This window comes from Myodes glareolus, chromosome X, assembly GCF_982192425.1.
Source record: "Myodes glareolus chromosome X, mMyoGla1.1, whole genome shotgun sequence".
NCBI lineage: Eukaryota > Metazoa > Chordata > Mammalia > Rodentia > Cricetidae > Myodes > Myodes glareolus.
This window is the reverse complement of record NC_142053.1, coordinates 47,680,059-47,700,372: the sequence shown is the minus strand read 5'-3', so window position 1 is coordinate 47,700,372 and position 20,314 is coordinate 47,680,059. Positions and strand designations below refer to the sequence as shown.

The 20,314-nt window shown below is 46.1% G+C and overlaps 1 protein-coding gene across 2 annotated transcripts in view; it reads right to left on the bottom strand.

The window, feature by feature from the left end:
- The window catches only part of Col4a6 (collagen type IV alpha 6 chain), a 314,700-nt gene that overhangs the window by 6,020 nt on the left and 288,366 nt on the right, over positions 1-20,314 (bottom strand). Inside the window, exons 24-41 of one of the 2 annotated variants that reach the window (XM_048428528.3) lie at positions 19,751-19,822; positions 19,397-19,504; positions 18,241-18,462; positions 17,713-17,874; positions 15,937-16,107; positions 15,017-15,160; positions 14,066-14,191; positions 13,439-13,620; positions 11,499-11,562; positions 10,809-10,883; positions 10,355-10,462; positions 10,151-10,258; positions 7,800-7,871; positions 7,411-7,536; positions 3,317-3,433; positions 2,846-3,007; positions 2,598-2,696; positions 539-685 (exon numbers count right to left, since the gene is read on the bottom strand). In XM_048428528.3, coding sequence (XP_048284485.2) covers positions 539-685; positions 2,598-2,696; positions 2,846-3,007; positions 3,317-3,433; positions 7,411-7,536; positions 7,800-7,871; positions 10,151-10,258; positions 10,355-10,462; positions 10,809-10,883; positions 11,499-11,562; positions 13,439-13,620; positions 14,066-14,191; positions 15,017-15,160; positions 15,937-16,107; positions 17,713-17,874; positions 18,241-18,462; positions 19,397-19,504; positions 19,751-19,822 — 2,265 coding nt within the window. The remainder of the gene's footprint in view (positions 1-538; positions 686-2,597; positions 2,697-2,845; positions 3,008-3,316; positions 3,434-7,410; positions 7,537-7,799; positions 7,872-10,150; positions 10,259-10,354; positions 10,463-10,808; positions 10,884-11,498; positions 11,563-13,438; positions 13,621-14,065; positions 14,192-15,016; positions 15,161-15,936; positions 16,108-17,712; positions 17,875-18,240; positions 18,463-19,396; positions 19,505-19,750; positions 19,823-20,314) is intronic. The other variant, XM_085685130.2, reaches the window with a different exon arrangement.

Below are 20,314 nucleotides of genomic sequence, written 5' to 3'. Positions count from 1 at the left end.
CCTGTCTCCTCTCTGGGAGGCTGGAAAATCATACAGGAGCATTTTATCCATTAAACCTGGGCTTTTTCTAATTCCGTTTAATTTGGTCTGATTTGGATTGCTGTATCAGCAGAGAAGCTTATTGGGATGCAGGAACTTTTCAAAGACAAGTATAAACACTGCCCCATTGGCTTTCTGAATTTTCCCTTTCCTTGCAAGGAGTTTGAGAGCCTTGTGAAGTAGCAAGGGAAATGTTTGATGAAGGCACCTTCTCAGAACTGGGCCAGGACCTAGAGGGATGGCTCAGAAGAACACTGGCTGTTCTTCCAGAGGTCCTGAGTTCAATTCCCAGCAAACACATGGTGGCTGACAACCATCTATAATGAGATCTGGTGCCCTCTTCTGGCCTACATGTATGCATGCAGGGAGAACACTGTACCGATAATAAATAAATAAATCTTAAAAACAAAACAGAACTGGGTCAAGCCACAGTGTCTTTAGCTTCTCAACCGAGGCCTTTCAGCTCCCCAGAAGTCCTCCTTTTCTAGTGCATTCTTACCTTGTGGCCCCACAGAGCCTTGAGGCCCAGGGTCTCCCGCAAGGCCAGGGATACCATCAATGCCTGGAAGACCCAGAGGTCCTGGAGGAGCCTGAATAGCTTCGGAAATTGGTGTGTGTCCTGGAACACCCTGGGGGCCAGGAAAGCCTGAAGGCAGGTGGTGAAATAGCAGTGTCAGGCTGGGAGCAGAGGAGGAGCCTGGATGTCCCTCCCTCTGTCTGCCAGTCACCAACTATCTACTCTCTCTTTTTGTTCTCACAATTCCCACTTGATGCCTCCAGGACAGACCACATAACCCTTCATGACCCTTCTTTCCCCATGACCTTCTTAGTGGCTTGGTGGGTCCCTGTGGGCAAGGCAGGGAGCAAGTCATACCCAGGTTGACTCCCCATGGCTCAGTATGGAATCTACTAGGTGGAAGGCAGTTAGCAAATGTCTGCTACAAATATAGTAGACTGAGACTTGACTCAGGAATAGAGCAGTAACTAACTTATACACTGGTCATAACGCAGCACCAAAGATGCTGTAGAGATGTATCCAACCCAGAGGTGCAGTTGGCATCCCAGCCTAAGAGCCCCACCTGAGTCAGCTACTTTACAGGTAGAATAACTTGTTTACTAATTCATTGAGCAAGTATTTCTTAGGTGCTTACTGTATGCTAAGGTCCTGGGAGGTATGAGATTAGAGCAGTGATGGACATTTATGGAGATTGTGGCCCAGTGATGAAGACGAACAATGCACAATTTGGTAAATACCATTAACCCCATCATGCAAATTTTAAGAAGGACTGTGAAGGAAATGAATAGCACAGATACAATGGGAGGGAACATGGGGTGGTATGGGTAGAGGGGTCTTCTTTAGAGTCACCAATGGATGGTCAAAACTAGAGACTGTTAAGCTGAAACTATTGAAACATCAGAGGTATCAGAAGGATACTTCTAATGGGATAAAGGGTACATTTAAGGACCGAAGGGCAAGAGAGCATCAGGAAACATATACAGTATTGATGGGAATATAAACCAGTGCAGGCACCATGGAAATGAATATTGAAGCTCCTCAAAAAACTGGAAATGGAAGTGCCATATGATCCAGCTGCACCGTTCCCAGTAATATACCCACAGGACTCCCAAGGCAGCACACCACTGAAACACCGGCACATCCGGGTTTATCTCTGTAGTGTTCGCAATAACCAAGGTTTGGAACCAGTCTAAGTATCCACTACCAGATGAATGGACAAAGGCAATATGGCACATACACACGAAGGAATGTTCTTCGGTCATAATGAAAGGAGAAGTGTGCCATACCCAAACGAACGGATACAATTGGAGAGCACCATACTATGTGTGGTACGTAGAGATATACATACATATGACATGAACAGAGCAAGGGACTAACGAGGGAGAAGGAAACTGGTAGGAAGGAGAGAAAGGGGCAGAAAGAACGTAGTAGGGAGAATAGTGGAGAGGCCAATGAACAATAAAGGGGACAGGCCGGCATGAGGATAAAAAGGGAGTGGCCACACATGATTTTATGGGATATAGTTAGTTCATTTTAATGCCATGAATAGAATGGTCTGTTTTTATTGGCAACTGTATGTGAGAAAATGATTGTTGCTCGGGGGAGGGGTGCCGCATGAGAAATGCTGTGGAGCTGGTGCAAAGTGAGCAGGTATAAGGCATGTTAGGGGATACAGCCCTCAGGGACTGCTGATGGGCTAAATGCCTAGGTAGGGATTCGGCTTGAGAACAGAGAGAATGTTACTCTTCTGAACTGTGAAAATGAGGGTAGGGGTCTAGAAGCAACACAGAGGTACTCCGGGGGCGGGGGGGTGTCAGTGGCAGAACCCATGACAGCAAAGCAATAAGGCCCTTCAGTCCTAGGAGCAGTTGGGGACAGAGGCTTCTCCAAAGTAGAGAAACTCTCTCCCGGGTTGGGGAACATGATCCCCATTTGCTTTGTGGTGTGGCTGGACAGCATATCTTCTAAAAGAACCTCAGCCTCATGCCTCACCCCTTCCCTCCATAGCTTGGGCTTGGCCTAGAACTTGGCCTAGACTCACCTCTTGGCCCTGCCTTCCCCTTCATCCCAGGAAATCCTGGGTCTCCTGGTGGCCCAACCTTGCCAGGAGTCCCCATGAGGCCAGGCTCTCCTTTCATGCCTGGCAAGGGCCAAAGGAAAACAGGTCAGGCGTTGACATAGTGATGAGGGAGACCAGACAACAAGAAACCCATCCACAGGTTGTACTTCAGGACCACCGTACTATGCAGTGGTGATTGACGGGTCTCACAGTGGGTGGAACAGACTTACCTTTCAGCCCTAGGTCTCCAGAGAGGCCAGAGAAACCTGGAAGTCCTTGGTTTCCCTTGAGCCCTTGAAGGCCCGGAATTCCAGGGAAGCCAGGGTCTCCAGTGTCACCTTGATCTGAGGATGGGCCAGGGGGACCTGGAGGTCCTGGAAGGCCTGGGCGGCCTAGGGATAAGATTGGAAAAGAAACGAAGTGTAGGAATATGGGAAGCGGTTGAAGGCCTAGGTACTTAGGTAGCCAAAGCCCGTTCCTAGTTGAGGGGTTTTTGTTGCTGTTCATGGAGTCCCCACGCCCTGGCTTTCTGAAACACTTCAGCAAAATGCAGCCAGTTCTAGCCCCTCAGATCTTGGAGGAAGGGAATAAGTTGCGGCCCAGCAGATCCATGCATGTTCAGCATCAGGGAAAGGGCTGCATTATATAAAGCATATATGCAAACATCAAAGTCAGTTCTATTTAGGGCTACTTGTTTTTACCTCGCTCTCCATCTAGGCCTGGCCGCCCGGGATCACCAGGCTGTCCTGCTATGACTGAGGGTAAGGAGATGCCTGGGGCTCCAGGGGGACCAGCAGGACCTTGGAGACCTGGGAAACCTGCAAAGTATAAATAAAATGGGGCTTGGTGGGCTTCCCATGTTCAGGAGAGGGACAGGTGCACTCAGAAAATGGAAGCTATTAAGATAGCTGCAAGACCAGCGGACACCAGCAGAGGGCTCTTCTCTCTTCATCCGACATTCCCAGCGAGCAGACAATAGTAAATGAGAACGGCTCTTCCTTTCCAGCTGGAGCTTCATTTTATCTGGACAGAGCTGTGGAAATTTCTAGCTCCCCGATTTCACTGGTGATGGAAATATTTTAGGCTGCTTTTTCTCCAAATCATAAACAAAAGAAGGCATGGCCAAGCAGCTGGATTTTACGTTTCCCAAGTGTTGTTATTAAACACACCGTCCATCGAACAAATTTTCCCAGCAGCTGTCTGATGTTGCCAAAGAGTTTTGGCTACTGTATGACCCAACCCTGACCAAGGCAGCAAGAGTACTATGGATCCCCTTGTTTGTGGGCTATCTCCTGGCACTTCTAGGCAAATGAACCAAAAAAAAAAAAAACCCACCAAAAAACCGTCTTTTATAGGTGCCTGTTGAACACACGTCTCTGTAACAGGTATCTGTTCCCTTTTGGTCAAAGTGAATAGTTAGTTATGTAATAGAGCATTTACAAAATACTCTGCTCAGCCGGGTGGTGGTGACACACACCTTTAATCCCAGCACTCGGGAGGCAGAGGCAGGTAGATCTCTGTGAGTTTGAGGCCAGCCTGGTCTACAAGAGCTAGTTCCAGGACAGCCTCCAAAGCTACAGAGAAACCCTGTCTCGGGGAAAAAAAACAAAAAACAAACAAAAAAACAAAAACAAAAAAATCAAAACCAAAATCCTCTGCTCAGATTCCCATACTACTTTACATGTTTTCGATTTGTGGAATGACTTCCACCATAAGTTAAAAACAAAAACTTTCATCAGATGACAACATATTTATTTAACGCATGTGAAATACACATATGGCAGTGTTCCATGGGGAAAGATCGAAACTACCGACACATGCAGGGAAGTTCCTGCTGCCCAGCACGCATGGAACAGATGTGTTAACTGGCATAGTCTAATGGAGAGTCAAATAGGAAAATTCAGCGTATCTGCTTGATGAAATCTGTTGGTTGAGGTTCTCTTTGTGTGTGAGAGAGAAGAAAAATCCAAAAAATATTAGCACTCATTTTCCTATCACATATCTACCTTAAAAAGAAACTGGTAAATCCATGTAAACTTGTAAAGAGAAGCAGGTGTTTAAAAATAGCTCATTAATGTACTGAATCACAAAGAAAACTGGAGATGCGAAGGCTGATTTAGAGAACAGGCTTTGGTTAATTCTAGGTCCTGTACAAGGGGAAAACACACGAGTAAGCACCAAAAAATTACATGTTACTACTGGTCCATTGTCAACTGTGTCACGATGACTCTCTGAAGTACTTCTCTTTCTAATTAAGGTAAGGATCTGAAAAGAAAGATATAGTGCATGCTTTTTCTGGGAAATAGAGGTTTAGACGTGTATTTTATATCAGCCGAATTACGCAGAGACAACAAGGAAAATACCATAAACCACATGTAAATGAAATAAGCGTAAGCAGCCCACGGATTCGGAGCCCCCCATGTCAGCTTTGTGAAGACTTGCCTGCCCTTTATCTGCTCTTTGACTTTACAGTTGTACTAATATATCATCAAATGCTAAATAAATATACTACTGACCTAAAGTAGTGCCCAAATCTCATATTGGTAACAACTTACCATTATTGTGTGTGCTCAGAGTGGTGTGCAACAGGGCATGAGTGGAGCTCAGAGGACAGCTTTGTGGAGTTGGGTCTCTCCTTCAGCCTTAACTTTGGTTCCAGGAGTGAAATGTGGTTGTCAGGCTTGTAACTTAGGTGCCTGTGGCCACTGAGCCATCTTGTAAGCCTTCGTATGTACTTTTTTTTTAATGAAAACTAAAATGTTCTAAATGAGGAACTGCAAATGTAAAATGATGGTTTTGCTAACCGATTCCAAAGCCAAAGCCTGAGAAACTCTAAATACATAAGTGTAGGCTCTAAGGATTTAGTGCAAGTATGAAAGCAACCGTATAATTGCGAATCATTTAGCTAAAGGTATTGTGAGCCCAGGGAATGGAGTGTTCTTGGGCTGAGTTGGTTTTACTTCCACGAGTAAATGACAGACAGTTTTGTCTATGGGTACAATACATGTGGTATTCTTTTTAAACAATTTGGTTCAATAAAGAATAATCCAGGTATGATGAACACAGCTGCCCTCCATTGCCACAGTAAAGAAAAGCAAAGATGTAATCATCTTGTTAATTATCTGCGTAGCCTCCATAGACTTCACTCCCTCCTCTCAGAGACAACCATTCCCGAATCCTGTGATCACTTCCTTCCTTTTCATCATAATTTGTTCATGAATATTTGCATTCCCTAAACAGTATGTTGGTTGTTTTGCTTATTTTTGAACATCTAACGACAGAAGCACACCAAATGTATTCCTTTGTGACGTGACGCTACTCATAATTATGTTTCTATAATACATCCATCTTGATGTGTGCTGTTTTCGGCAATTGTAATTATGATTTAATGTCAGCTAAAGTAAACGAATAATTTGATAACCAGAAATTCACAGTCAAGATTTACAAATAGAAGAAGAAATGCTATATGCTTCCCTCCTGTCCCATCTTCTCTATGTCCTGGGAAAAAAGTCACAATTGCTCTGCAGGCTCAAACCCTGCTTTGAGCTCTTCCCCTGGAGAAACTCCTGACTTCCCCAAAAGGACAAGTTTGTCCTGACTGATGGAAAGATTAAACACAGAAACAACAGCTGCCCAAATTCAAAGTGCAGCAGGAAATGCATTAATATGTGAATCTAGTTCCTGGAAATATATGCTCGCTATGCAAATGAAAACTGGGGTGAGCTACTGCACATGTCACTTCCCAAGTAGCATGTAATAGCATAGTGCCCAGGGGTTTCGGGGCGTCTGCAGAACACTGACATAGGTTCTTTGACACACATTGCCCTACTGTTGCTAGAATCCTCAGAAAAAAACCCTGTGAGACAGGTCTGTTGTTATATCCATTTCACAGAAAGGCATGTAACTTCATTGCTCAGGATCATACAGCTTAGTGAAAGGGAGAACTGAAATTTCTCCCTTTCATCCTCTAAGTCATGAGGCTATACTGCATTCATTTCCTGCTTCACTTAAGTGGGAGTCAGTATGGGTTTCCAGAACATGGCTGAGGAAACTGAAGAATGGTAATTCGCTGTTACTTTCTGAGAGGGACAAGCAGTGTAGGGAGCTGAGATCAGGGTGGAATTTGGTTTATGAAATTATCACTGAAGGCCGGGCAGTGGTGGTGCATGCTTTTAGTCCTAGCCCTCGGGGGGCAGAGTCAGGCAGATCTCTGTGAATTCGAGGCCAGCCTGGTCTACAGAGTGAGATCCAGCACAGCCAGGGCTACACAGGGAAACCCTGTCTTGAAAAGCCGAGAGAGAGAGAGAGAGAGAGAGAGAGAGAGAGAGAGAGAGACTAACCAATCCTGATAGAGTACAGGCTGTGGGCCTGGCCTCAGGAGGCCCTTCTCTGTCTTGGGTTTCTTCTGCCAGTTGGTGTCTTCAATCCTCAAGGAGCACTCAGGAAATTGTAGTTAAAATCTCACTAGTTATACAAACTCTGTTTCTTAGCAGCATTTATCCTGGCTCTGGACAGGTGTGAAAAAGGAGGTCCAGCGCTTCATTGGAAAGAGTCGGGGGAAACTAGGGGCCAGAGGGCACTTAGGAGAGTGCTTCCCAGCATTCCTTACCGGGAAACCAAAGGAATAGCTCGTCATCCTTTTCTTAGTAGTCATATAAAGGTTCTTAGACATTCAAAGATGTACAACCAAGCACAATTCAACCCTGTGAACCACGTGGCCCTGATAAATACCAAACCCTGGTCCTCTGCCAACACCTCATTCAGTTTCTACAAGGTCTGACTTGGGCTAACATACCTTGGTCACCTTTTTTCCCCTTTGAACCTTGTTTTCCTGGATCTCCGATGACAATTCCTGGTATTCCCTTCTCCCCTTTGGGACCAGGCAGACCAGCAGGCCCAGGAGCACCGGTGATGCTGGCTCCTAGGAAGAAATGCAGAGGGAGGGGACAGAGCTCAGCGGGAGAAAGCCCTCACGTTGTCATAGTTGACTTCCCTGTGGCCTGGAAGAAAAGGCCATTCCCACAGAAAGACAAAACATCCTATTTCCCCCTCATATTAAGAACCTCCAACTAAAGACTAGTGAGGAGAACCAGGATATGGGATATGCTACAGTCATGGCTGACTTCTTTCAGGCATCTGGAAGAGCTTTATGTCCTTAAACTTGATCTTCAGGGCTTTTCTTACCTGGAGTGCCATGGGTACCCTTGGTGCCTGGAAGACCATTCAGTCCATGTAAACCAGGAGGTCCAGAGAATCCTGAGGATAGAAAACATCAGAAATGGCTCTAGCCATCTTTATCTTTATTGAGACATCACTCATTACCCTATGGAAGAATAGCCAGTTTCTAACATACACCTTGCACCTTGGGTTTTTATGATTCTTATAAGGACCACTGCAGCTTTAAGATTAATGTGGCAGTTAATTAGCTGTTAGGGTTTGGATCTAAAGTGTCTCCCAAAGGTCCAAGTGTTGAAGGAGGCACATCCTTTAGGAAGTCATTAGACTACAATGATTCTGACTTTAGAAATGTATTCATTCAATGTGACTCAAAACTTAACTAAGTTACTGAGTGGACAATAACTTTTATGAAGTGAGGCCTAATTGGAGGAAGTAGCTAACTGAAGGCATGGTGGTAACGGGTGTACTTTGTCCTGGCACTGACTCTTACTGCTTCTTTATCACCATGAGGTAAGCAGCTTGTCCCTACAACGCACTCCATAACACGATATTCTTTCTTACCAAAGGTCCTGCTATAGTCAAACCGCATGACGACTGGGAACTAAAACATCCAAAATCAAGAGCCCAAATAAATCGGTCCTTCCACCTGTCTTGTTTTTGTGTGTTTGAGTTAGAGTCTCATGTATCCCAGGATGCTTGTAACTCTCTATGTAACCGAGCATGACCTCCTACTTCCCGTCTTCTTGCATCCACAACTTGAGTGCAGAGATTATAGGTGTGTGGCACCACTCTGGCTTCCGCAGTGCTGGGGATTGAACCTAGGGCTTGGCATATGCCGGGCAAGCACTCTATCAACTGAGCTACCCCACAGTGGGTATTTTTAATAGAATGTAGGAGTAGCAATGCCAGCACCTTGAGCTGTCTTCTCCCAGAAACTGGTTCTAGAAAATTAGAGTAAAGAAAGATAACATATGCTGGGCAATAACTTTTTGCTATGGCTTCATATAGTAGTTAGGATTCTCATTTCTGTCATCAGATACTTGACGCAGGCAGCTTAAAAAGAGAAGGAGTTTATTTTGGCTGGCAACTTGAGGATACCGTTTATCATGCTGAGTAAGACTTGGCAACAGGAACTTGAGGCAAATGGTTATATTGCATCCATAATCATGAAGTAGATGATAATAAATGTGGGTTCTCAGCTCACTTTCGCCTGTTTTATTCAGTCCCGATTTCCAACCAATGGAATGGTACTTCCTATAGGTAAGGTGCATCTAACCACCTCCATGAACTCAAATCTAGATCATTCCTTAGAGCCATGCCCAGAGGCTAACCTAATCTACTTTGTCCCTTCAAAAGTGTCCCCAAAGCTTGTCTCCTAGCTGATTCTAGATCTTACCAAGTTAACACTATTAACCATTTTACTTGGCTATGGCTTTGCTGTTTTCCCCAAGGTCTGTATTGTGATAGAGTGAGAGCTGGTGGGATGTTTAAGAAGTAAGGTTTAGTGAAAGTTGGTTTTGTCCCTGGGACAAAAAGGAATAAGGACAAAGAAATAAGGTAGTTATTATAGACCCTGACTCTTGTAACTGTGAACTGCAACACAAGAGTACGACTGGCCCTACCCCTCACTTTGGCCTCCTATTGAATTGTGATTCTCTCTCTCTCTCTCTCTCTCTCTCTCTCTCTCTCACACACACACACACACACACACACACAAACACACAATCTGCCATGATGGTATCCCCCATGAGATGACATAGTTATGGTATGGTCCTCCTTAAAGCCAGTGATATAGCTCTTTGGAATTACTGCCTCAAAAACTATAGCCTGAATCTATTTTCTTTCTAAGTAACCAACCACAGGGAGTTCACTATAGTAATGGAAAACTAATATGCCTTTCTTGTTAATATTTTTCTTTGGAGCTTTCGCGTTCTTCTATCCCCACTCATAACTGCTCACCACCATTCTTCTTCATTCCTTTTCCCCAATTAAATATTTATTTATTTTATGTATATGAGATTTTTGCCTGCATGTATGTCTGTGTACTACACGAGTGCCTGGTTCCTATGGAGGTTAGAAGAGGGCATTGGATCACCTCGGACTGGAGTTACAGTTGGTTGTGAGCTACCAGATGGGTGCTGGGAATCAAACTCAGGTCCTCTGCAAAAAGTAAGTGCTCTTAACCCGTGAGCCAGGTCTCTAACAGATTCCACATTCTCCTTTTCCTTTAATCCTCAGGTCACACCCTACTCTAAGCATGCCGTCAGCCTAGCCGCGACATTCTAAGATGAAATAGTTGCCATCTGCTGTTGAGGAAAAGACACTCCCTCCCACTTCCAACTCACAAACACACATACCTTTAGGTCCTATTAAGCCAGAGGGTCCAGGGTGGCCAATTGACCCCATATGGCCAGGGGAACCTGGGAGGCCTGGGTCTCCTCTCATACCTGAAATCCCTTGAAGTCCTAAATGTGAGTTCAAGGCAGACATTCAGAATAGTGTATATGTCTTGAAGCTCATTATAACTTTTCAGAATAAAGTTGTCACGTAGCACACAGTACCTGGGGACCCAGGAAGGCCAGGATCTCCAGCAATACCAACTTTTCCATCATCGCCTTTGTTTCCTGGGTAACCTCTGTCACCAACTAGCCCATCTTTTCCTTTAACACCTATAAGGTCAAGAAAATTGCTGGATGATTAGGGCCCCATGGCTGGAATTGAGATCCTCCACAAGAGAGCCTGAGTAGGAAGCTGAAAGCATTTTGAGATGGCGTGGGAACTTGATTCAATGAAGAAACGCTGGAAAAGATTCCAGAAGCTGTTCTCATGTTGAAAACTGTTTTAGGTGTATGCCATGCCAAAGGCCCTTGTCAGTGTACAAACCATTTTGCCTGGGAAAACTGTAAGCATCCCCTGGATGGACGCTGAAGAACTTGGGGGTTAATCTCCAAAATTCCTTCTAGTCCTCAGTTCTAAAGCAGTTGTGAGGTATATGCAAAAATATCTCAGCCTTACCTTTAAAACCCAATTCACCGGGCTGTCCCTTGAGTCCGGGCCTTCCGGAAATGCCAAGTGTTTGGCCTTGATCTCCTGCAGGTATAAAAAATAATTTTTCAAATGGTCAGAAAAAAACAATGGTTCATTTTTTTTCACTAAAATAATCTTGTCAACCTTTCCTCCCTCAGTTCAGATTCAATGTGGCCAGAGGAGCTTCGTGACAAAACCACCCGCTGGGTAAAGGGACCTGGGATTCTGGCAAGCTAGTGGCATGAGATGTTCCTATACACAGCATTGGAAACACATCACTAGGTCCAGGACGTGTGAGAAGATGGTAAATGGGTCCTGAATTGTGATCAGAATAGATCACATTTGTGATCTTGTGAAGCTGGAAACTGTTCCCACCTTGGGGCCTGTGCTCATCAGTGGAAGGGTTGCCCTGCTGTTTTAAAAGCAAATGAGTCAAAATAAGAAGCCAAAGGAACACTTTTTTTTTTTTTGCCATGAAAACCCTAGGAAGAGATTTTGGCAGGCACCACTGTTGTGTCTTTGAAGAACAAAAAATGTGGAAGGTGTTTGGCCAAAAGGGAAATGAAAACCGAATTCATTTTCCCTCTAAACACAACTCTGCCCAGCCCTGAGTTATGGATTGGTAGAAAACCTTATGTTGGTCTAGGCAAACACACCAAAAGAGAAAATGTCCCCTACCTTTTAAACCTGGGACACCAGTCGCTCCCAGTGGGCCAGAAGTCCCAGTGCGACCCTGTGAACCCTTCAAGGCAATAGAGGAATCATTATTTCTGCCTAGAGCTCAGAGATGCTCACCATATTTCTCCTTGCTTCCAACCCCCAGCCATCGCCTGAAAGATGCTGATTACATACTTGGTGTTAGGTGGGACAGGCCTGTAGATGGGAAGGGGCTGAGCCAGGAACAGGCATGCATACTTAGGGTTTACGTGGGGTGAGGGGAGGATATTCCATCTGTAGATTACTCATAGTCATGTTATTCACGGCTTACCGGAATCAAAATCTTGGTGAATCAGTGTATGGCTGCATTAACTATTAAGTCTCAGAAAACATAGGACATGAACCCTAGGCAAGGCACTCAGTCTGCTCTGCTGGTATTTAGCTACCACACTTTGTCCAAAACCCTAGAGTCATGCTACATAACGATTGCTTCCTCCAGGTCTGAGGGAACATGTCTATAATCTCGGCACTCAGGAAACAGCGGCAGGAACTTCACAAGTTCCAGACCAGCCTCGTGAGACCCTGCCTCAAAAGTGAAAAAACAATCAATAAAAGCAGTCTCGCTTTCCTAAGCAGGGCTAGACCTCTGCTGCAGGGCTCCACAAGGAACGAGAGGTTGCCCCGCCACCAGGTAGCAGACTGTCAGTGCGCAGGCGCGAATCTGCATTTGGATGAGTAGCTTCCATATTCACAGGGAAAGACACCTGCGCACAGTGGCAGCTTTCTGAAGCAGTGCATCTGGGCAGTGGTTATGTCAGTGGCTCTCAGCTGTTCTCACGGTATCTCGTACGGTTTGAGGTATTTGGAGATAGACCCAGGAAAAAAGCAGCCAGTTGGTGTTTCACACCGGAGACAGAGTAATGGCCTAGGTCACTATGTTTGGTGACCCGCTACCTTCAATGGCATCCCCACCATTCTGCCTGTTTTCTGGCCTGGCTTCTTGTAGCACACTGCTGTAGATATAGATGTTCCTAATGGGAGTCTCTGCTTATACCAGGATCCCTTCCTCCCTAAATGCATTCCATTCCCACTTTCTTTCCATCCCTCTCCCTCTGGGAGTTGTCAGGACTTTAAGCCTAGAACGATTACTTGGGAGAATATTTGAGCCATGCAAGTGTCTCCTCTCTTGTTAGTTGTTAGTTCAGTCAGATGAACTAACGCTTTTGGAAGACATTAATTTGCTTGTCGGGAGAACAGGTGTTCTGGGCCCAATTCATTTTGATCAGACTATTATTTATGTAGAACATTCCACGCGTTTGACACAATGTTAAGGCCTTTGCATGTCTCCTCTCATTTAATCGTCATACTATCTGAGAGAAGCTTATTAGTCTACTATTTTTAACAGATAAAAAAATAAAGTTCAGTGAAGTTAATTAAGCAAGGTACACAGGATCACAGAGCAAGTGAGTGATGGAGCCTACTGACATTCAAATTCAAGTCCATCTGTCAAACCTACTCTAGTTTACTCTGTCTTATTTATATTTTTAAATTTGTGTGTGTATGTGTGTGTGTGTGTGTGTTTGACAGAGAGAGAGAGAGAGAGAGAGAGAGAGAGAGAGAGAGAGAGAGAGAGAATGAATACCACTACCATGCTACCATGTGTGCAGGTGTCCATGGAGGCCAAAGGCCAAAGAATGCTTTGGATTCGCTGGAGCTGTGGTTCATAGGAAGTTGTAAGCCATCCAAATAGAACAGCGAGTACTTTTAACCATCGAGCCATCTCTACAGCCCCTACCCCACCTCTCTACCACAAGGGGCCAGTAATGGGAGCAAAGCTCCGGAGGTAATCTTGAGGGCAAGGGGTGGGAAGTAGGCTAAAATCAGAAAGGTGGGAACGGGGCCTGTGCCTGTGCCGTGAAGGTTCTCTTATGGTGAAGAGACAGGAATCTGGAAAAACTTACACTTTTCCCTGGCAATCCTGGGAAACCTGCGATCCCCAGGGACCCCTTCAGGCCAGGCAATCCGCTTCTTCCCACAGATCCAGGGGAACCTTGCCTCCCACTGAGTCCTTTGATGATACTGGACTGTCCAGGAGCTCCAGGTGGACCTGGTAACCCTGGGATGCCAGACTCTCCTTTTTCACCTGGGAAAGAAGCAAAACCTATTAGAAAATGGCTAGAGGCAACAAAAAAAAATCTGTTTGTCTAGGTGCAGGTGCCCAAAGTCATATAGCAAGTGTATCTCAGGTGAAGGGGAAGCTAGTTTGTGGGGATGGGGAGGGGCCACTGATACCACTCCAGCTCTAGCATTGGGCAAGTAGCTCAGTATCCATGCCTCACTCTGTACCAGTCTCTTTCTGGGCTACCACAGAGTGTGGGTCAAAATTTCAGTTCTACACTGCCAATAGTACAAGGCAGTCTCAAAGAGCAAGAGGCGCTCAGCAAAAGGGAAGGTAGCCTCCCTGAACCCCATGTTGCCTCCCATATTGCCGTTCTTGGGGATAAACTTTGCTTTTCACGGGAAGGAAGCCTAGGATAGCTGTAAATCCTTTCTTGAGAAATACTCCTGAACATCCCCTGCCTCAGCACCTCTGGGTCCAGGAAATCCAATTGATCCAGCAGAACCTCGAGAGCCTTTCTCTCCTTTGAACCACAGGTTCAGCATTGAAGGTCTTGGACTGGTTGCACCAACTGACCCTGGATCCCCTCTGTCTCCTGAAGGAAGGAAGATCAGGCGGTCAGGATAAGAGAGATGGTTTACACACAAAGTCACACTGGGTCTGACCTTTCATATTGTTTCTAACCACAGTACCCCACCCTCAGCCCAGTTTCTAGGCCTTTCTGTCCTCTTCCCTATCCTGACCTTGAACTCGACATTTCTGTGTATGCTTTCTCTTTCTCCAACCTCAAAGTCATCAGTAACTTTAGACCCTGCTCAAAATTCTCCATTTTGGTTTGAATAAGTGTCCCCCAAAGATCTGGGTAGTAATGGCTTGGTTCTCAGCCACTGACATCATATGGAGGTGAGAGAGCCTTTGATGCGTGGGGTTGAGTGAAGGATCTCAAATTAGCGGGTACAGATTCTTGAAGGGGATGACGGGGCTCTCATTCTTATCCCTTCCTCAGGTTTGCTTCCCAGCTGCCATGACGTAAGCTTTGCCCCATGATGTACTGTGCCACCGCAGGCCCAGAGGCAACAAGGTCAACTGACCACAGTTGGAACCCTCTGAAACTAAGATCTAAAATAAGCCCTTGCAGTCTTACAAGCTCTTGATGCTAGGTATTTTTTTTTCAGTACTCAAAATATGACTAACATAGTCCATCACACATAGTGTTGACTCTGAAGTGAATAGGCTTTTGGTTTCAAAGGACTTAATTAAGAAGTTCAAATTTTTGTTCAATATAGAGTTGGCATTTATCACACGAATGGCAAAGTTGACAAGCAAAATATGCTTTGAAAAACAAACTGCTTGCTTTGGAATCTCTGTTTCTGTCTCTTTCTCTCTCTGTCTAATATACCTACCCCCCCCACTCTCTCACCTTTTTCACCTGGAGTACCAGCCTGTCCAGGTTGTCCCACCTTTCCAAATGAACCGGAAGATCCCTTTAATCCATCAGCTCCAGGAATACCGGGAAGACCAGGTAAGCCAGGAAACCCTGCTGGCCCAGAGGACCCCTTTTCACCTGTTGAAAAGCAAGACCTTCTTTATCATGTCTGCAGTACATACAAGGAGACAAAGGGGGGCACAGAAAGCTCTAATTACTTGTCCAATGTCACAGAGCTAAGAAGTTGCAGAGAAGGGATTTGAACACAGGTTTCTCTAACTCTAAACTTTAAGTGTTTTACCAAACTGGTTAGTTATTACACATTCAAGGGCTCTCTGAACAAGCACACAGCACTAAGCATGAGAGAAAAAGTGATAATGTGGGTTGTTTTACGTCATTAAATTCAGAGCACGTGTCAACCCCCCCCAAAAAAAAAATCCCAAAAAACAAAACCCTCACCTGGGTTCAGGAGGCAAAGAGGCAAAGAGATAAGCCCATCTTTGCCCCTTTGTGCTAACCACTTGTGTGTCCTGCCCTGAGACTAGGCATTTTCTCCTGTTTAAAAAAGAGATGCCACACACCTAAGCCCTGCAATGACAAGGATAAGAAGTGAGCTCTGTCAGGCTCCTTGGTACGGTGTCATGCGGAGTGAACTAGATGTAGCTGTTACTGCTCTGGCCCTTTCTGGCCATGTCCATCACCTCACTGTTCCACATAGCAAGTAGTTTGAGTAACTCACATTAGGTGACTGCCTTCCTTTAGTACCATTCTGGTCTAAAGATCTTGCTACAGAAAGCCCTGCCGACCTTCTGCTCCAGGGTAGAGAGGAGGGAGCCATTTGGGTAGGTCAGGATGAAGGCTCCTTTCAGGTAGCCCCTGCCCACTTCACTGATCTTCCCAATTACTTCACTTACCCTTTTGGCCTGGGATGCCTGGCAACCCAGTGACTCCTGGCAAACCCGGGCTTCCCAGGAAACCAGCTGACCCTTGAGAACCAGGAAGGCCTTTTATCCCGGGTAGACCTCGTTTTCCGGTTGACCCAGGTTGACCTATGTCTCCTCTTTGGCCCTTATTTCCAGGCTTCCCTGAATGGAGAGAACATAGGTCAGCTAGTAAGCGAGGTTCTGGTCAGATCTGGGCCACTGCTTAGCTTATTCCCATTGGTTCTGATTGGCTGGCTTGTCAGGCTTTGTCCATGGCCCTTTAACAATACCCAGCGAGAGCTGCCAGTCAGCTGAGTGCTAAGTTGGTGGGAGCATCTGTGCCTACCACCCAGCGCACCACACTTAAATGCATATTGCTTCAAGCATGGCACAGTGGTGGGCAGGAAAGGCAACCCCTTTGAGACTATAACGTCTTCTTTTATGAATGTGGTTTACACCGGAGCCTTTGAATCGAGCTCTGGGAAGCCAGGGTGGCAGTTGGGCTCCAGTTTCCCGGCACTTGCACCCCCGAATCAAGTTACAATGGTTGTTTCCTGAACCAATTCGCGAAGCAGAGGCTAAAGCTGAGCTGTTGTTCTAACTTCCCAGGGAGTCTTGGATACAGGGTTGCCCTTTTAATCCCTCAAGCAAGCGGTTAAATCAGCCAGTTCCTTGGCATTAGGTTTGAAAGGCCCCCTAGTGCCAAGCACTGTAGAGACCCTCACGGCCCATTTGATCTCCTGGGTACTCTGAGTCGCCTTTCACCACACGCTTTAAGTTGGTCAATGGGATTAACCTCCTGAGCTGCTGCCAAAGTGGAATGTCCAGGTACAAAGCAAGGAAATTAAAAAAAAAAAACAACAAAGGATTAAATCAATGACGACAGAAGTATTTGGGCTCCCAAGGACCTAAATGAATGGCTGACTTAGCTTTCCATGAAATGAAAAGCATCAAGTAGCTGCAAGCTCCAGGATTCCAATGGGAAGCTGGGAAGAGAGCTATATAACAAGAGAGAGAAATACAATGGGAGCCAGGGCTCTAGCAGGGTTCAGGGATCCCCGGTCTTGCTTACAAGGCCATGTTAGAGTGGCTAATCAGATAATTCCCCAGTGGGGAGTCTTAGTTGGCGAGCTTGTGAGTTGTTTTTTTTTTCTTCTTCTTCATGTCAGCATCTTATGCGAAGACCCCAGAAACAGAAGGACAAAGGAGATAAAGTGGATATTAATGGCTCTGCCAATAACTCAGCTTCAGCCACTTAGTCTAGCGGACAGAGTAAGGATGATGGTATAGAATTCCTTGGTACTGAGTGAAAGCCACTGTCTATGGATCCTCAGAGGTCTGTTCCCCTGACAGGCAGGCCACTGTGGGGTGGGAGGAGTTCAGCTTCAGTTTCTCTGTAGCTCAAAGCAGGCTCACCATAGCCCCAGTGAGTGTACAACACAACTCAACACAGGGTGGCTTTTTTTTTAAAAAAAAAAAAAACAGAGAAAGGCCAGAGGCAGGCCAAAGCATCAAAAGGGGGTAGGAGGTTATGGAGGGCAGAAATGACAGAGATTTGTTGTCATAACTCAGAAGCTAAACCATAGCAATGCCTTATGCCTGGCACAGCCAGGGTGATTTGGGATTTGACACTTGAGAGATTAGGAAAGTCAAATCTCCTAGATTCTGATCATATCACACGGCCACTATTAGTCCCCAAGATGCCTGAGCCTAAGTAAAGCCTAGCTAGAGTTGGTCAAGTTGGGGTTCTTTCTCCAATGGACCTACCTGAGATGCCAGGAAGGCCTGGTGCTCCTTGGAGTCCAGATGTGCCCTTGACGCCAAATGCATCACTAGACCCTGAGGGTCCTGGCTCTCCTGGTGGTCCTGATGTTCCAGGGTTGCCCCTCTCACCTTTGGGACCTAGCATACCAGACTTCCCAGTCAAACCTAATAAAAAAGAGGGGGCAGATGTCTATAGCCTGGATCACAGGGAGGCACTGGGTCACCAAAACCATCTTCCAATGGAAGTTTTAGTCCAGGATTCAGCTCAGGTGAATTGTCCTCTATGGTCAGCTGCTTTGGAAAACTTTGACTGCTGGTTACAGCTACTCCTGGAATTACTAGGATAGGAAAATAGACTCTAACCACATAAGGAAAATTTCCCCCCACAGAGAGACAGAATAGAATGTCATTTTAGCTTCCCAATTAATTATCTCAGATTCAGCCATGCATTTCATGCTTGTATTCATGCAGAGACGGCAGTTATTATAAAGCTTTTTGTTCATTGTTAAGTAAGGGGTCAAGAAGAATCACCCATGGGCCCTGGAAGGCCAGAGTCTCCAGGAAATCCTTTATCCCCTGGCAATCCCTGTAGGCCTTGCTCCCCTGAAGCACCATTTTCGGCACCAAAGATGTCACCAGTGGCTCCCTTGGGACCTGGTAAACCTGGACTGCCAGCCTTCCCAGGCGGGCCATCTTTTCCAGGAAGCCCAGGAAACCCAGGCAATCCCTTCTCCCCACGAGGTCCAGGAAATCCTAAATGTAAAGAGGCAAAGATTAAACAAAAAAAAGGCCAATGATATCTAGAAGCAATTTGTCTGGATAGTGATCTGAGGCAGATTTTTCTAATCCAAAAGCTAATATATTAATAATGATCAGCAGTCTCTATTCCATGGAGGATTTGTGCAGAAGTAGGGATTACAGTACATGAGTGGGAGAAAGTTCTAGTTCTGGGAGGCTGGGAGTAGGCACAGCTTAGCAACCTGCTCCTATTCCTGGGGCTCGGTAGTTGCTAATAGCCTAAGTCATACCAAGCCCCCCTGGTCAAAGTTCAGCCTCTCCTGCAGTTGTTGAGCTCCAGCTGCCATGCCTTCTTCTTCTTCTTGTGTAGGCAGAAAATAGTGGAAAGATCTGAAGCAACACTACACACTAGAGCAGATGGCCTAGGAGAGGCCCCAGTGCTAGAGCAATGGCAATTCAGAGCGTATTATGACACACGGATTGCTAGAGCTATCCTGGAGGTTCTGCCCACTGGATATTGTGAACAGGCTGAGAGTTGGCATGACTACCAAATTCCCAGGCTACACAGTCGGAGAAGCCGTGGTACACTGCAGGCCTGAAGCTCAGTTTCTTTTGGGCCGATCTGAATAACTCTCTCTGACCTCCAAGGAGTTCATCTGGAATACTGCCACAAGACTGGCAAGCAGACAGCTGCAGAGTCCTGGCTTTGTCACAGTGGGCGTTGTGAGATATTGGTTTCCTCATCTGAGAGTCAAGGGGTTGCCTCCGTCGTTTTGACATGGCCCCTATTTGCCGTGTTAGGCCTCATTCTATGGCTCTCCCTTGCGTTTTGCCAGGAAGTGAGTAAACACAAACCATCTCAGCCACACCAGGGAGCAGACCTAGCTTACTGTCACCCGTGGAGAGTGGAAAGAATCCCAACCGAACGAGGGGTGCCTCCTTTCCTTACCTGGTAATCCTGGAAGATGAATTAACCCCGGACTTCCGGGCCCTCCTTTACTTCCATGAGTGCCAGGCTTGCCTGGAATTCCAGGGAGGCCCCGAGCTCCTTTAGAGCCTGAAACACAAGTGCAGATAGTGAGGGGAAAGGGCAGGGAGAGGCTATATTTATGATGTTTAGTCAACAATCCTCCTCTCTTGGCTGGCCTCCCCGAGTCCTGCCTCCCAACACCACAGTCTCCAGCCGCTGTTTCCTCAGTCGCTGAGAAACCCCTCAGCAGAACACTCGTCGCTAAGGGGTCCTCCGCTTCCTTTGATTCAAGGCCCTTAAAGAGTGCTTCCTTTCTCTGGCCGCATTCCATACCTGGGAATCCAGGAGCTCCAGGAAATCCCGACGAACCGTATGACCCAGGAATAATACAAGGCAAGGTGACTCCTGTAAATGATAATACGCGGAAGTGTGAACTCACCAAGTCAGAGAAGAGTTCCCCCCTTAGGCTTCTTTCCTCCGATTCTTTTTAGTGGACAGCCGTGGTCTCCCCACTCAGAAGCTAGGAACACACAGAAAGCTTGGCATCCGAAACTCTTGGGAGACGCAACCGGCGCAATCTCCTTATCCTTGTTCTTAGTGTTCAGGTGCCAGAGTATCACTTATTAAACCATCGCTGCCTGATGGGCAAGCTGCCACCTAGGTGGAGGGAGTTACCCATGCAGGAGCAGCCATGAGCAGCAACTGCCTGCTTTTCCCTTAGCGTCTCTTTCTAGCACAAGCACTTAGGTTTCAGCACTAAGGGGCCGTGGTGCCTGCATTATTAGAGTGGATAATTTGAAGCCACAGCTATTCGAGTTCACACCTACACTTCTTTTCAAAAAATTATATACTTATTTTTAAATTTATACGCATCTGGGTGTTTTGCCTGCCTCTATG